The sequence below is a fragment of the Pagrus major genome, chromosome 12 (assembly GCF_040436345.1).
Source record: "Pagrus major chromosome 12, Pma_NU_1.0".
NCBI classification, from domain to species: Eukaryota; Metazoa; Chordata; class Actinopteri; order Spariformes; family Sparidae; genus Pagrus; species Pagrus major.
The window spans coordinates 28,211,634-28,230,056 of record NC_133226.1 but is presented as its reverse complement, the minus strand read 5'-3'; the positions used below and the strand labels follow the sequence as shown (position 1 = coordinate 28,230,056).

Below are 18,423 nucleotides of genomic sequence, written 5' to 3'. Positions count from 1 at the left end.
GTGGAAAAACAACATAAACCATAAAAGACTTCTTCCTGGTTGTTGGGTGAGTTGTTTGTATCTGTATGAATCTTTCACACTGACCGACTGTCAGTCACAGAGATGAGTATTCATTACCAACAATCTCTCAATGTTACATTCACAAAATTAGAAATAACCCCGCTCATCTACAGTTTCACTCCTGATCTGTTTCTCTGTAACTGTATTTTTCTACACTGTTAATTTAAATCAATGTGCCTGTAAACATCTACATAAACTGCTAATTAACACATCGCTCCAGATGACAAGACAGCAAAAAACAAAGTGGCAAAACCTGCGTTTACAAGCAAATATCTGAATGCTGAATCTGAAAATAGCAACTATGAGCATGTGAATAAAAAAAGTAGGCCGATGGATTACACTTTATTCAACAGAGATGTTTGTTACATAAAATAATATTCATGATCTCAACATGTTTTAATAAAGACCAAATTCTGAGATTGGTCCAGTTTCACTGTCAGTTCTCTGCCCATCATCACTAAGAGCGCATTTTCATTTCTTTTACCTGATTGGACAAAAGCTTTTAAAAGGATGTGTCACACCTATCAGCAGGTCGACCAGAGGGGGTGTGTCCCCTTAACCTATAAATCTGCTATCATTAAACCACTCCTCAAGAAACCCAATAGCGATCCTCTGGTTCTTGCCAATTATCGACCTGTCTCCACTCTCCCTTTCTTATCTAAAATACTTGAGAGAATTGTTGCTGATCAACTGACTGTCCACCTTTCTGCCAATAGTCTCTTTGACAATTTTCAGTCTGGTTTCCGCTCCTGCCACTCTACTGAGACTGCCCTTAATTCTTGACTTAAGTTCGGCCTTCGATACCGTAGATCATTGTGTGCTTCTACACCGACTGGAGCATTATGTTGGTGTTCACGGGCTGGCGCTCTCAAGGTTCCAGTCCTACATTTCTAGTAGAACCCAATGCGTTAGTTTCAAAAACTCTTTGTCAGAATGCTCTACGGTTACCGCTGGTGTGCCTGTCAGGGACCAAACAGAAAAGGCTCGAGAACCAAAGGTGTAACTGTCAAAAAAAATATTAATTTATTAGTAACTCAATTCAAAAGGAACAATTTCAAAAAGTATATTGATACAAGGTCAACTTAAACAAACAGCAACTTAACTCAACATACCTGACCTCCTGAATGAAACAATAGGTGGGGGTTATAAAGATACTGGCCGGCCAACAAATGACACAATAGGGGGGGTTATAAAGATACTGGCTAGCCAACAAATGACACAATAGGGGGGGGGGGAACAAACAAACCATTACTTTCATAATACATATAAACATAATGTGAACAGAAACTACAATGAAAACCTATACCTACTCAACATAAACACTCAAATCATGAAGCAAACTTAAAAATCTTAATAATCTCAAATTAAATAAATCTCAAAGAAAGGCCAGCCTCCCCTCTGGCACCTCCAAGGTGGCCTCCTCCACTTCCTGTTCCGTTTCCATAAGAGGCCATCTTGGAAGGCGCCGCCTCCTTTCCAGAGCTGGAGAGAGCTGCAAACAATAAGACACACAAGGTGAGTTTCAACTCAAACAAAAGGAAATAATATTGAACAGCCCGCTAACCAAAATGCGTGCACTCAAATTAATCAACAACTGTCAATAAACATAATGTATGAAAGAAAATACTGTGTCGTCATTTAAAATAAAATAATAACAAAAATACTCAACTTAAAGGTGGTCACTATGTGTGGCCACCACACACTCCCCCTCCTCTGGATTCTCACTGAGGCAACGTGACAGGTAGTCTGCCGTAACATTCCTCTTGCCTGGGATGTGATGGACCTCAAACTGATAGGGCTGCATGGCTAGGTACCAGCGTGTTATGCGACTGTTGGCATCCTTCATCTTCTGTAGCCACTTCAGGGCCTTGTGGTCTGTCTCCAGGACAGTGCCCCAGGGGTCTGTCCTGGGGCCTCTGTTGTTTTGTATTTACATTCTCCCTCTGGGTAGGATAATTGCAGAATATGGTATGCAGTTCCATTTCTATGCTGCTGACACACAGCTATACATCCCACTACAGCCTAATGACCCCTCTCATGTACAAAATCTGGAAACATGTGTAAGCCAAATCAAGATCTGGATGAGTCAAAACTTTCCCATGCTTAATACTGCTAAGACTGATTTGCTGGTGATTAAGCCTAATAACTACAGATACTTCTCTGAGAGTCTTTGTCTTAATATTGATGGTTGTTCAATCTCTGAAAGCACGCACATTAGAAACCTAGGTGTTATTTTTGATCCAGCCCTGACTTTCCAGACTCACATCAAGGAAATCCCCAGGACGCCTTTCTTTCACATGCGTAATATTGCCAAAATCCGCAACAAAACAATTAAATACTTGTAAATGTGCAGGATTTTAGACGCTTCAAATGAAACAGTCACTCGACATAACTTATATTAACATATGAACAAATAACCACTGATGGCAGAAAAGTTTTAAAAGTGAAGAAAAAGTCTGTTGAGTGAATGTTTTTATGTGAAGAGGAGACAAATTTAGATTCTCTCTCTTTTGGATTTAAAGTTCTTCACACATGAAGAAGACCTCGGCTCTCACATGTAGTTTTATAGCAGAACTAGATACCGGATGCAAAGATGGCTCCTTTTCAGTGAACCGCCAAAACATGCCCTCATGTACACGACACACGGGTGGACCAACTTTAGTCAAAACCAATTAAGTTTTAATGGATCTGAACTGAACCTCCTGATTGATACATTTTGTGTGTTTGTTGTCCATAAAACTGTTAATATCCCAAATACATAAATAGATGCCTCAATAAATAAATAAAAACATCATTAAAATGCTAAATTAATATTGAGACTAAATGCAGGCATTAACTAATTTACAAAATGTGACAGAAATTCATCCTTAAGTTTTCATTTGCTTCTGTATTTATTCACCTTTGTATTAACTTCTCTGTTTATATGGTGATGAAGGTTCTGTCACGATACAGCACTAAGAATTCCCTGTTTTTTATACTTTCACATTAAATTTCTATTTTATTTATTATTTATTTAATTTTAATTGCATTTATTTGTTTTCCATGAAGTTTATGTCTGGATTTCCTTTTTACTTTTCTTTATGCATTTCTGCTTCATTATGTAAATGAGGGTGCTGCCAGTCAAAGCCAATCACAGCACAGTAGTCCAGGACTATGAGGACAAATAAAACAGCAGCACCAGCGACAGCCTCAGTGTCGCAGCTACTCTGATCTGGATCAGAACACAAAATGGTGAACTGACTGTAGAGAGCTGAAGTCACGGCCCTTCAGTTTCCCTCATGGGAGCTGATTTCACAAAGACTTTGTGTGGTAGTGAATGAAGAGAGACACGTTATTTATTGATCCTGTTTGTTCCTTTAAAAGATATTTTCAAGTCAAGAAAGTCTCAGTTTGTCATAAATAAAGTAAAGTATCATCTGTCATCAGCTCATTTACATAATGAAGCAGGGTGATGGTTCAGTCTGGTGTCAGGAAAGAGCTTTTTAAACACTGTTGTAGATCTGATTGTTATTTTGTTGAATCGTGTCATTGTGTTAGTTTTCTTCATGACAGATGAATTAAATGTAGTTATGGTTTGATTTTGTTTCTTCAGACACCAACACCAGACGTCACCATGGCAACAGGGTGAGTAACACAACTAACCTTTAAAACTAGATTCAAACAGCTGCAGTAACCCAACAGTAATGCAACCCAACACAACAGCTCAGCCACATGTCAGTCAGTTGTTGTTCAAACCTTCAGAGCTGTTAATTCACTGATGTGTTTGTCACTGAGGTCATAGTCAGTGTGTTTCTGTGCTGGACTCTGTGATACTGAACAGTGTTTCTAATATTCTGTTTAACAACTGGAGGCAGCGATGCATCAGAAACTCTCTGACTCTGACAGCGGCCGTCACAACTGATCATAACTGTAAATGTAGAATTAATGTCTGAGCTGCTTTATTGGAGTCTGTGAGATTTTAAATGTGTGTGAATAAAGTAATTAATGTTTGAGAGGATCCCACTGTGATTTATAGAGTTTTATATAGTTTATATAGTCGTGTGTTGCAACTGCTGAATATCTAAAGAGATGAAGGTAGAGCACACACACACACACACACACACACACACACACACACACACACACACACACACACACACACACACACGCACGAAGGGACACAGAGCATGAAGGGAAGTGATGTCATTGGTGTACAGGTGCTGGCAGGTGATTGGTTTAAACAGTCACATGGTGATTTTATACATCGTCTCTTAATATGACTGACTAACAACATGAAGGTGGCAGATTTCATACAACTGACAGTTAAACTGAGGCTACAGATTCTTATATTTACATTCATGTTTCCATTTTATGAAACGTGTTGAGAGGAAACATTTCAAACTGAAATCCCTGTTCAGTCCAGCAGGTGTCGTCGTGTTCAGTCTTTAAATCCAGGACATTTCTCTGTGAGAGGAGTTTCAGTAGGTTTCCTCTCTGGCTGGAAGAGTTACATGTTCAAGCCTAATGAAGTGCAAAGTGTCTGCAGAGCCCTGCTAAGTGTCAGAACAGTGTTTGGTTCTGGTATCTGCCATGTTTCCTGTACTAACGGCTGCTTGTGTTGACAGATGTGTTGTTTCAGTGCTCTCTCTCTCTGACAGCATGTAATGACTGATGTTGTGTTGCAGTTCTTGAATTGTTTCATAGGAAACGTGTCACCAGTGTGTGGATGGGTAAAGAGTTGTGTGTCCCTTGTGTTGTTGCAGTGGCTGAAGTTTCCTTGTAGATGAAGACAAGTGTAATCAGGTTTTAGGTGTAGAAAAGTGTGTCTCTGGTTGTTGGTGCTTGTTGCAGTGATAGGATGGGGGACTGTGGTGATCTCACCCTGTGGTGGTTCTGCACTTAGGATGTGTCAGCGTCTGTTGATGATGTCCCAGAGTTTCTGGTGACAGTGATTGAATTCAGTTGTAAAGATTATTCTTTGTGTTCTTCAGATGTGGCTTTAGGTTTCAGCAGCTCAGCTCTTGAAGATGTTAATGCACAGTGGTAGACTTCATGTATTGTAGATGGGCGGGTCCACTGATCCGTCTGTGCTAACAGCTACATCACAGAATGCTAGAAAACCATTTATTACATGTTTCTATTGTTAATGAAGCTAAATGTGGAAACTTAAAGCAAAGTTCTGCTTTTAAAACTTGAACCAACTTTCACCTGAAACCATTTTCAAATAGTTTCTAATGTTTGATTTGATTTAAGTGTTTAAAGATGTAAACCCTGTTTATTGTTTAATACATTCTGTAAATCACTTTGAATTACATGTGTTTGACTTCAGAGTGGTTTTAATACCTTCTCAAAATCAGAAGAGGTCCATTACAACACCAGAACACTTTAAATACACAGCTGGTACATTTTGTTCTGGTCCAATCAGTAAATAGAAGTTTTATTTAGTTTTATTCTGATTCATTTGATTTAGCTTTTTCACAATTAATATAAAATAACATGTTGAGACGTAGAAGGAGGGGAGGCTGAAGTCTGTACATGAAATTAAATGTTTCAATGATCTCCTTCTTCTACAGGAAAACAAAAGGCTCAATGAAATACGAGGACATCATCTCCAAGAGTCTTCTTGTCCATTCAGGATCTCCTGCTGTCTACCAGCTGAAACCAAAGACAGAGAAGATTGGACCTCTAAGAAGAATGACTCTTGGTGAAAAAGATCTGAACCAGTCAAACAGATCCATCTTACTTGTGGGAGCAACAGGAGCAGGAAAATCTGCTCTGGTCAACGCTCTGGTCAACTACACCATGGGAGTGAAGTGGGAGGACGAGGTCTGGTTTCAGATTGTAGAGGAGGAGAAGAAAAGACAATCAGCGAGTCAGACATCAGATGTGATCGTGTACCAGATCTTTGGATTTGAAGGTGAAACTCTGCCCTACTCTCTGACCATCATCGATACTCCTGGATTCGGAGACACCAGAGGGATTGAACTAGATGCTGCAATCAGTGAAAGATTATTAGACTGGTTCCGCTCAGATGATGGAGTTCATGAGATTAATGCAGTGGGTCTGGTGCTGAAAGCAACTGAGAATCGACTGGATGAAAGACTGATGTACATCTTTGATTCAGTGGTGTCTCTGTTTGGAAAAAACATGGAGGAGAACATCGTTGCTCTCATCACACACTCAAGTGGTACGACATATAAAAAGGCCCTGAAAGCTCTCGAGGCTGCAAACATTAAATGTGCCAAATATGGAAATAATCAGCCTGTTCACTTCCTGTTTGATAACTGCCAGCAAGAAGACAGGACAGAGGACCCAGAAGAAGAGCTTGAATTAGCATTTACAAAAACAACTAAAGGACTGAAGAAGTTCACAGACTTTCTGGAAAAAACTAGACCACAAAAGCTGAAGACAACTGTGGATGTTCTGAATGAGCGAGTCAGACTGAAAGCCTGCATCCAAAACCTGAAAGAGAAGATTCAGACGACTGAACTAATACAGACAGAAATCCAACAGACCCGGGAAGCTCTGAAGAAACATGAAGAAGAGATGAAGAATGATGAGAAGTTCACTGTAGAAGTTGATGAGGTCTACAAAGAGAAAGAAGATATCAGTGCTGGGAGGAGTTGGTGGTTCGGGTGCTTTTATGAAGGAGCTACCTGCTGTACAGTCTGTGAGGAGAACTGTCACTATCCATGCACAGTGGCCCCGAGACCAGAAAAGTGTAAGGTCCAGAAAGATGGCCGCTGCACTTCATGTACTGGGAAGTGTCCTGTGTCAGATCATGTGAAAGAAGACTGGATCTATGTGACCAAGACAAGAAAAGTTAAAAAGACCCTACGAGATTTGAAAGAGAAGTATGAAGAGAACAAGGAGGAACATGAGAACAAGTTGAGCCTTTTGGAAATTCTTGAGAAGAAAATGGAAAAACTTGTGAAACAGAGAGATCAGATGTTGGAGAAGTCCTTCCAGCATGTTGTCAATCTGGAGCAGATCGCCCTGAAAGTTGATTCAGTGTCCACTCATGTCCACTTGGACTTCCTGATTGAGAAGATGAAGGAGAAAGGAGACAGAGAGAAGATTCAGAAACTGGAAGAGATGAAGAGTCGAATGGAGGAGGATACAGGATTTAAAGCCGCGCTGCAGTACAGCTTTAATAAACTAACATCAGTAGTTACAGGAACAAAGAAGTGAGTGAAGACCATGACAGAGAGCAGACAGTGTAGAAAACAGCTTCACACTGTTGATACAAATGTTGAAACATCACAAAATGTTGTTGAGTGTGTTTCTATAAAGTGTTGATGTGATAACTACATCACAACATTGAAATGTGATCACCACAGCTAACAGCTCTGCATTAAATGGAGTGAGGACGCCCCCTGGTGTTTCATGTTGAATACAACAGCTCCCTCCTCTATATCACTCATTTAACACAAAGTCACATCCTGTTGGAGAAAAACACATTATTTGTGCTGGACATTGCTGTTATAATCATGTTTTTCTCCAATATAATCTCTCTTGCTCACATGTTTATGCTCTTGCTGGTATGAATAGACGTGTCTTATATATCCACCATGATATTATAATGTTGAAGTTGTTGTGAAACTAAATAGAAGTAAAGTCATTATAAAGGAGTTCAGCCTGGAGGGGTTAAACCTCTTCCTGTGTGTTGTGACAGTGTTAATAACAGCAGGATGTATGTGTGGAGGAGGTCAAGGTGCAGCTGGTGGATGTTTGACACTTTGTGACATTTGGATGAGAGAAGAACAAAGTGTCTTTAGACGAGAACCTGTAACGACCAAGTAGAGAAAGGTCAATAACAGCTTGAGTGAAATCATTTGCATCCTGTTGTTGGCTGCAGTTAATGTGTGTTATCTCAAAGTGCTGTAAGAACTGAGGAGAGACGGCCTCTCCTCACTCATATCTCTGTGATGCTGATGGAGGCTCTGGTTTGTAATAAGATAATAAAGATGAACTGAGAATCTGAATATTGATCTATCTGTACTATAAGAACTGATTATTTCTTTCTCACAACATTGTCTTTAGTTTCTTTGTGTGAACTGAATGTTTTGAAGGTTTATCTAATGTGTTTTTATGTGATTTATTCTGATGTGACTCTGATGTTGACACAAGTCTCAGTAACACATCACTGACATACTTATGCTCATATAAAGCAGTTAAACATGATGAACAACATGTTGATCCATATTTTGAGTGATTGTAATATATTGTGTTATTCCACATGAAGTCATGTCCTGACTGATGCAGTGTTCAGTGAATCATTAATAAAATCTGTGGTTGATGAAATCAGTTTGTTCAGAGTGTCTTCACTGGATCATCAGCAGCTTCTTCACTCTGTTGAATCTTCTGCTGAACTTTCTTCAGTAAACGTCTGTTTGTCTTTGTTACTGAAACACTTTGAGTCTGACACAGATTCACACAGCACCGTTATCTCTAATGAAACTGAGGTTTCATTAGAGATGCTTTCTGTAGTGACCACTAGAGGGAGCCAACACTGCATTACTGAAGGGACTCTGCTGTGTGGACTGACCAGACTCTGCTGAACTTAAACTAGTCCACTTTTTACTGAAAACACACAAACCTGGCAACACAGCAGAGGCCCCACAGGTTCACCTGGTGTCATATAAATAAATCATAAATTATGATTAAATCAGTTATGATGCTTTTCATTATAATGTTAGTAAACAAATAACTGGACAGAATAAATTGGTGAATAATAAAAAACTAACCCAACAGTCACATATCAGAGACCTGATGTGATAAATGTTGCTGATATCTTATACAAAAGATGTTTGACAGAAAATTCAAACTATATTTCCAGTGTCAACAATGAACCTTTAAACTTAATAAAGTTTTATTTCAAGCAGCTCTGTCTGTTCCTGCATTATCTGTGACTGATGATCAGCTTGAGCATCATTTTTATGTGTAAATGTAACGTTCTCACAACATATATGAAATATTATGAAGCACTCATTTGAAGGGGCACCACCTCCAATGGGTAATTAATCAATTGATTAATTAGCAGAAACAATCACCTCAAATGAATCAGTCATGTTGCTGATCTATGAGCCCAGCAAGGGTCCTTCCTCTTCATCCAGATCCACTGGCTGCTTCTTTCGGCCGCTTCAGAGAGTGATCTGACTGTCTGCCGCAGAGCCTGTCCATGGATACCCAGGTCTTTCAGCAGCTTGATGGTGGACGAAGCCACAAACCCTCTGCATCCAACTTCGACGGGATAGACCTTGGCTTTCCAGCCTCGCTGTTGTGCGTCCGCCGCCAGTTCTGTGTAGCGCAGCTTCTTGCGCTCATAGGCCTCTTCAACTGCATTTTCCCACGGGACTGTGAGCTCTGCTATGAAAACAGACTTCAGTGAAGGGGACCAGAGCACCAAGTCTGGCCTTAGGGTGGTGGCTGCAATCTCTGCTGGGAAGATTAATTGCTGACCTATGTCGACCAGCATCTTCCAATCCCGGGCCATGAAGATGGTTGTTTCCTACTTTTCTCTGGTGATGGATGGACTGATGATGAGGTGAACCTCCTGGAAAGCACCGAGCATGGAGACCAGACTCTGTGATCCTCAGAAGCACGATGACGGCCAGATGATGAGCGCTGTACAGCAGGTTCAGTGAAGCAGCTGGTCTCACTTCTTCAGAATGACGAGTTCAGGCTCAGACAAGCTCGTCTGAGTCCACAGAGGAGACACACAGCATGTGTTCTCCGGTCCGGCTGCAGAGTTGAGATGCATGGAGACAAAAAAGTCTTCAAAAGTCCAAAAGTTAACAAGATAAAAACAGGAGGATTACAAAGTTGATGATGATTCATGAAGCAAACAGTGGACTGCTCGTGTCTTTCAGGAGTCTTTGCAGTCTTTCTTCTCAGTTTAGCGATCATCTTCAGCTGTCAGTGAAAAGAGAAAAACAAAAGCCATCACCCATACAGACCTGTTGGCCACATGGCCAATTGGGGGGTGGTTCACCATGGAGAGCAAAAGCCAAGAGTCAGGACAAGAGGATGAACTGAAGAGATACAAGAGGCGGTACAACGACATGTGTTGTAAAGTTTTCACCGTGTTTTGGAAGAAAGAGGATCCTTGGCGCTCTGTTTATACTAACTAATCAATTCATTTGTGTGGAAAGAGAACTGGCCTCTACTTAAAGGAGAGTAATTTGATTGATTTGATTAATTAATACTTGATATTTTAATATATGCAACCAGGGCCGGCCTGAGGCATAAGCAAACTAAGCGGCTGCTTGGGGCCCCCTGGTGGCAATCGGCAATTTACATATTAAATAAATTAAACAAGTGACATAAATGAATGAATGAATGAATAATCCAAGACAAGATGATTCTGATTTCATGATCAATATACCTTCCTACAACTGCTGTGTCTGCCAGCATTTGAGTCATGCGCATAAACTAGACACCTCGCGTGCATAGACACTGCGTCAAGTTCAATCGTCTTATTAGAGTCAGTTGGAAGAGACGGTAATGTTAAGCCACGTCACAAAGAAGGACGTATCCCTCTGGTGCCGAATTATTTGTGTCAATAATTGTCAAGCACAGGTGACTCCGTGGTGGTGGGAGGGGGGCCCCAAATCAAATTCTGCTTAGGGCCCCCAAAAGGCTTTGGCTTGCACTGTATGCAACATATCATAAGAAACAATGGAAGCACTGAGAGCTCATGAGGTGAATTAATCAAATAACAAGTAACATGTTGTTATCTGTAGTTTAGGATTATATAAGCACATCTAAAAGTTATTACTAAAACTCATCAGACAGCAGAGTGGAATCCTGTAAATGAGCAGATGTTGAATCAGAGTCAGAGTTTCATAATATCAAAATGATTTCATGTTCTGAAACACAACATATATATATTTACACATTCAAGTAGATGGTTCTGACCATTTCAGTCACTGAGGGTGAGCAGAAGAGAAGAAAGAGAGAGAAACCCACTTAGTGATGAATGTGGTGTATTTATGACTCTTAATAGGATGAAGACATCAGGATGAGGATGCAGAGTCCTGGTTGGTCTTCTCAGGTCTGTTCCTGGTCTTTCTTGACTCCTTCCTCCTTAAGGTCGGAGGTCATTGGGTCTGTGTGTGTCTCTGCACTCAAACACAGGCACAAAAAGCCTTTCCATTAAACCATCACAGTGTTTATGAAAGAATTGAGTTTCTTCATGTATTCCTGTGTTCGGCCCGCTACATAAAAACAGCTACATAAAAAAGCAGAGGAGTCGTGGGCCTTTCAGCCCTGAGTAATGTCTGCAGGTCCTCCTCACAGGCTGCATTCAGCACTGCTTCCTGCTTTGATACAGTTCAGACACTCTTCAGCTTCCTGCTTCCTGCTCAGCTGTTATTTTCCCTCCTCGTCTCAAACTACAACATATTTAGAAGGATTTCCCAAAATAACTAAATCATTGGGAGGAAGACTTATGACATCCCTGGTTTGTGATGATCTACTCTGAACTGCCTCCTGATACCCACAATGCCACAGCAACTCAAACAGTAACTTAGTGAATGAAGTGCAGAGTAAAGAAACTTCTTCCAGTAATAAACAAGAGTGAATTCTCAACAGCTACAACCAAACCAGGTACCCACATGCATTCACACCAACACAACCTCACAACACTTCACCTTCATGCCAAATTTCAGCCACATATGGCAAAAACTGTGGTACCTTTTTATATGATCTTGCATTTCCTTTAAATGTTTTTTAAATGATGTTCTGTCTCAGGTTAAGCACTTAAAATGGTCTTGTTGATGAAACAAGCAGGAAGCAGGAAGTCGTATGCCGAACCACACAACGCCAAACCACATTAGCTAGGCGCCAATTTTTAAAAAACCTTTTAACTGTGTGGGATCTACAACCCACTAGTAAAGTGAACTATCCGCCGAAGAGTGGGGAAGGTCCCCCTGGACATTTCGGCACCAAAGCTGAAGCAAAATTGTAACTCACCTCCGTGTGTTGACACTGTGTTCCGGGGTGACAGATCTCCTGCACAGGCTGCAGGTACGATGGCGGTGTGTGAGTCCTGCCTCCCCACCCTCTCAAAACTGAGGGAGAGCGTCTCTGACCTGCAGGCTGACCTCAAGGAGAGGGACAAGATCCTTATGGATTTCTCCACCGTCTCCACAACCCAGGCGAAGCTTATCGCCCATCTAAAGGCATCTGGCGCTGGTGACCGGAGCATGACGGCCACGAACAACCCCACTCTGCCGTGGACCGGCTCTATCACCACCGGAACTCCGGCACCAGTACTCACCGAGTCATACTGGCACCGCCAGGGAGCCAAGCCCAAGACATCGGCACTCTCCACCTCCTGCCTTCGCCCCGCGGAGTCGCAGTGCTCCATCAGGGAGAATGGAGTAGTGGCTCCGGCTCCGGTGAGCTCAACTCCACTCAAGCCGAGGGAACCCTGGTCGGTGGTGAACAGGGGCGCTGGGGCTCGTCCATCTCCCCCTCCTCCGCCTCTGGATCGACCACTGGATAACAGGAACGCCTGCTGGACACGGGGAAGCAGCTAATCATCTCCGGCCCGCTTCCCCCACCTCGTTATGGTGCCGCCTTCGCCAGCTGCACATGTGGCTGAAGGAGTACTGCCTGGGAAAAAGTTTGTGGACAATTTTATGGCTTTTTTAAACAGACCCCACCTTTTTAAACAGCACGGCCTGCACCCAAACCAGGAGGGATCGAGGCTTTTATCAGTCAACATTGACCTGACTGTCCGGTCCTGCACCACAGCCACCTCCTGACTCACTACACCTACACACAGACCCTCTGCACCTCGCTCACACTCGCCTTCACCCCCCCTACCTACACCATACACGGCCCCCCCCCCCTCAGTAGCCCCAGTGGCACAGGACAATATTCACGCAATCAAAACTATAACTTCACACAGACAAATGAGACCCAGGACTGTTTTTAGATCAAACACTGTTTTTAACATTCCTCTGCAAAAACGTGATGAGCGCACGTTCAGCGCAGACGTTAAAATGGCCGTGCTGAACGTGCGCTCTCTTTTAAACAAATCTTTGATCATAAAGGACATTATTTTAGATAATAACCTGGACAGCATTCTCCTTACAGAGACATGGCTTGACACTGATGCACCTGTTGTTCTCACTGAGGCTTCCCCACCAAATTTTAACTTTTTATTTTCAACTAGGGGGTGCAAAAGAGGGGGCGGTACTGCTTCAATTACAAAGAACACCATGCATCCAACAAAGTCTTTTTTAACAGCTACTCATCATTCAAGTGTCATGCCTTCGTTTTTAGCAGCCCACCTCTGTATGACAGTCTACCGACCACCCCAGTACTCCACTTCTTTTATTAGGGAGTTTTCAGAACTTTTATCAATTATTCATACCACTTTTAACAGAATTGTAATAACCGGTGATTTTAATCTACATGTGGACATCTCTTCAGATTCAATGTCCAGAGAATTTTTAAAGCTTTTACACTGCCTTGATTTTAAGCAACATGTCATGCAGCCGACCCACAGCAGGGGGCGCACCTTGGACCTGGTTATATCTTATGGCCTGTCGATTGGTGCACCCTCTGTTGTGGACTTGGCTGTATTTGACCACTTCTGTGTGTTTTTTTTACAATCACCAGTTTTAATCAGCGGGAGGCCCCTGTGAGAAGAGTGAGGAAACGCTACATAACTTCTGAAGTGGCTGCAAATTTTATGCAGATTTTACAGAGCACTCCTGTCGAAATTTTACCAGCACCCTGTGATTTTATCACTGACAGCTTTAATAATAAAATAAAGTCAACACTGGACTCAGTGGCTCCACTTTTAATTAAAACAATTAAAACAAGACCTACACCCCCGTGGAGAACTGAGGAAATTAAAAAACTCAAAAGGGAATGCAGGAGTGCTGAAAGGAGATGGAGGAAATCAAAGTTAACAATTCATTATGAAATATTATGTGAATACCTCAAAACTTACACAGTCAAACAGGCAAGAATCTCCCACTTCCAACAACTAATCCATGATCATAAAAATAACCCCAAATTCTTATTCTCCACAATCGATCTTTTAACAAACAAAAATTTTAAAAGATCCTCCAAGACACCAGACAACACCCTTTGCGAGGACTTTGCAGACCACTTCAGAAGAAAAATCAATGACATCAGATCCAGTCTTTTATCCCAACAGTTTTTAAGTGTCGACACACCTGGATCATTGATTTCACCTGTGGAAAGTTTTGCCCTGGTTGATGCGAGGACACTTGGTAGAGTTTTCTCCCAAATAAAGCCCACAACCTGCCTTTTAGAGCCAATTCCCACACCGTTTTTTAAAACACTCTATAGATTCTTTGAAGAACAACTGTTATATATGGTGAACTGCTCTCTGCAGACGGGTGTCTTCCCCACCTCCTTTAAAACGGCGGTGGTAAAGCCCCTTCTGAAGAAGAGCGATTTAGACCCCAACGTTTTAAATAATTATTGGCCTGTATCCAACTTACCATTTTTAAGTAAAATTTTAGAAAAACTTGTTTTTAATCAAGTGAATGATCTCTTAAACTCAAAACATATTTTAGAGAGCCATCAGTCTGGTTTTAGGATGAACCACACGCTGACGATACGCAACTGTACATCGCTGTGTCTCCTGATGACACAGGGCCAATCGACGCCCTTTTTAACTGGATTTTAGACATTAAGTCATGGATGGCAGCAAACTTCCTGCAGCTCAACCAGGACAAAACAGAGGTTTTATGCTCATACCACTATTCTTACATTTTTTATTATTCTATTTTATATTATTTAATTTAGCTTTTACTTTTCTTAAATCCATCAGCTTTAGCCTTTTTACCTTTTACCCTATCATAATGTTTTATTGTTTAATTTAAATGTTTTAGTTGTTTCTATTCCCTCAGTCTTTAGCTTTATACTTTTATCTTTTATTTTACTGTTTTAGTCCCTCGGTTTCCCAGTGTTTCCCTAATGGGGGCCTACCACACCGGGAGTTGTTTCTGGTCTACCGATGGGGGTGCTGTCCCGTGGACGGGTCTGGCCCGGGTGGCTAGAGGGTTCTGCACCTTGGTGTGGAGCCTCCTGTCTGCCTGGGCTGGGGCAATCCCTGTGGCGGCGCCCCCTGCGGTCATGGACCATGATTTCTCTCGGTGTGCGCCGCCCCCAAAGGTAGCTTCTTCCTCACCTCAGATCTCGGTGCCCTGCCATGTCTCCTCAGTGACAGCTCAGCTTGTGTAGGTGTGTGAGTGTGAGCGTGTGGGTATGTGTGTGTGTGTGTGTGTGTCTCTGTGTGTATTTGTGTATCTCTGTGTGTTTATTTATGGGGGTGGGAGGTTTGGGTTTTTATGGTTATTCTTTGTTGTTTTATCCTCTGTGAGGCACTTTGTGCTACTCTATGTATGAAAAGTGCCATGATTGATTGATTTGAAAGCTGCTTTGGATTGTGAAGATTTTGTTGTCATGTGATTTCAAAGAAATGGTGTGACTTCAAACCATCAGTAAAACCAAAAGTGAAGGAAGGAAGGAAGGGAGTTGACTGAGTTTAATGTGTTTGTCAGAAGATAAGCCTTAACTGAGCTCCCAAAGAGGAAACTTGAGAGAAAAAGCATGATAAATATTTAAAGTACTGCATATAAAACAAGAAAAGAAATAAAAATAACTAAGTTGTTTCCAACCGGATGAACTGTGTTTAAGTTTAGCTGCATGGCGGGCCTGTTCTACATATTAACATTATAAACACTGATACTGACAGTAAAGAAGAAGCTTTTACTTAAAGGTGACATATTATGCTCATTTCTGCTTGTTGACATGGTTCCTTGATGTCTAAATGGAATGACAGTAACATGCTTTTAGAAGCGATAAAATCTCAATATCCTAATTCATTTTCTCAATTCACTGTCATGTTTTAAAAGAGTGCTGATATGACAAATCGTGAATCCTACGGCCAGTAAGCCCAACGTTGATAACTTCACGTTAGCCTCATATTTACATCGACCGTTAGCATTAGCATTAGCATTAGCGTTAGCTCATGTGCTAAACGGCCAAAGTAACACAAACTACACTGTTTTTTAAATACTTACAGTTCCATCATTGACAGTGGGTGTGGATCCATCTTTTAAGGGACAATCTTGTTGCCAGTCCAGCGTCCAGTCCTGACCTGGTTGCTGAAGCAGTCCGGCGTGAAGTGACTGGCACAGACCGTAACGTTTTGCTCACTGAAGCTGGGACGTTTCCCTGATAAATAAAATGTAGCCACTTCGCTCTGATATCCTCTTTGGTAGGGAGGCCATGTAGCGAAACAGGAGGATCCGTGCATCCGACGACAGAGCAGCAGTGCTCGGCTTTCGGGTTGTACATGGTAGCGGTCAGGCTGTTGCGTACAAGTTAAGCGAGAACGAGAAAAATGGTGGATCCTCGTCCAGGTAGCTGGCGACGTGTGGGAGGAGATAGCCAGCGCCAGGACTGGAGTATGCAAAAGACCGGATTGTGACGTCACAATCCGGTCGAAATCCAAACGGCTCGTTTAGAGACCCAATCCCTGACTCCAGTAGTTTACGAAATATTGACTTAGTTGTCGAAAAATCATGCTTAAGGGGTGGGGAGGCACTCCGGATACGCAAATATACATACTAAAGCAAGGAAAAAGTGAGTTTTGCATAATATTTTCCCCTTTAAGTCTTATCCAAATTAGATGAACCACCAGCATAATTTTGAGGAGCAAAAAACAAAATGATGATGATGATGACACCATCCAGTCGCATATCCCAATAATAATTTTTTTTTAGATTAATGGTATTTGGCAGAATGACTCCCTCCTATAGTTTCAGTTGTAATTTTATTAAACAGTGTCACAGTTGTGAACTTGTGAGAACAGTTTGAGCTTCAAGACCACTGCACAATGAAAACAACTATTTGACGTTCCACCTCTTAGGTTGCAGGGAAATATGAGGTGTTGCTCCACCTTTGCAGTTCCTCCAACCTTTTGAGCTTCAGGGAAGCTTCTTCAGCACATCATGCAGTGGGAAATATCCCACATCGCTCTCCTCGAATGCAAAGGTGGGTCTCTCTTTGCCATTGCTCCCTCGGATTCTTCTGAGACATCTTGCATTCACATCATCGCCCCCAACCAAGCCAATGTAATTGTAGCTTTTGCATTTGGTCGCAGAATTTACGATGACAAAGTCACCAACTGACAGATCTGAGGTGTCTGGTTCACTGCTGCTGTACACCCAGATTTTCTTCTTGGCTTGTTTCCTCTCCGGGTTTCCTTGTTCTTTAACGTTGGTCACTTCTTTCCCCTTCTCTTTTTTTTTTTCTCTTTTGCAACATTTCCATTGGGTAGAATTTCTGTAGGAGACACATATCAAGGGGGGCCGAGGAGCGAATCTGTCCCACTTGTTGAAGAACAAGCATGGGAAGGCAACTCAGTAGAGCTGGAGGTTGAAACCACAGGTGCATCATCTTCAGAAGTGGACTGCAGCTCAGGGTTTGGCCTGTTTGACACCGTGGATGGTTCAAACCCTGCATCAGAGAATATATCTCTGTTGGAAGGAAAAATCCCTGTGGAGATATTCTGTGGTGTCATTGCCGACATGAAAGCCTCATTCACACAACCACTCTCCCCCATGTGCAAATAAATACAGCTGCATAAAAAAGCAGAGGAGTCGTGGGCCTTTCAGCCCTGAGTAATGTCTGCAGGTCTTTTCTAGCTTCCTGCTTCCTCTTCAGCTGTTATTTTTCCTGCTTGTCTCAAACTACAACACATTTAGAAGGGTTTCCTAAAATTATGACGTCCCTGGTTTGTGATTATCTTCTCTGAAGTGACTTCTGATACCCACAATGTTAACGCAACTCAAGATCCAGGTATCGAACCAGCGACCCTCTGATTACCAGACGACCTACTCAACCTCCTGAGTCTCAGTCTGTTGGAGGTGACCACATTCTGGATCTGGTGTAATTGTCCTCATGTTGTTCTGGTCAGGTCCCACTCTGAACTGAGTCTGACTTTTGAAATGTGTTGTATGTTGGGTTTGGGTGGGCTTTCCCCTCCTTCATGTTGACAGATGTAGAAAATGGATGGATGGTCAGAGCTGATAGAAAGTCCACTTGGATCCACTCATATATAACATGTTTCTGACTTACAGACATGAGACTCACTGCAACTCAATAGGACCTCATCAGGACCCGTGACACTGAACTGACTTGTAACCTGGCCTGAAAACCACAAAGATGCAGAAAGACCTCAACTCTCAGCAACCTTTAAAAACCTAACAACATGTTTTCTGTCTCTAATCAGTTTCCAACACGTATTATGCGTTCCATCTTCTGCTTCTGATGTCCACTGAGAAGCAGTGGCTGCTGACTAATGTCCTCTATGGGATTAAT

The 18,423-nt window shown here is 42.0% G+C and overlaps 1 protein-coding gene across 1 annotated transcript; it reads left to right on the top strand.

Annotated features, from left to right (window-relative positions):
• The first annotated feature begins 5,203 nt into the window (after positions 1 to 5,203).
• Positions 5,204 to 8,334, top strand: LOC141006177 (uncharacterized). The gene has a single exon (XM_073478317.1). The coding sequence runs from the start codon at positions 5,575 to 5,577 to the stop codon at positions 7,228 to 7,230; it is 1,656 nt and encodes a 551-aa protein (XP_073334418.1). The 5' UTR covers positions 5,204 to 5,574; the 3' UTR covers positions 7,231 to 8,334.
• Positions 8,335 to 18,423: the final 10,089 nt, after the last annotated feature.

Bases quoted from the DNA above. Each gene is read 5' to 3' on its own strand.
- LOC141006177 (XM_073478317.1), top strand. From the start codon at position 5,575: ATGAAATTAAATGTTTCAATGATCTCCTTCTTCTACAGGAAAACAAAA.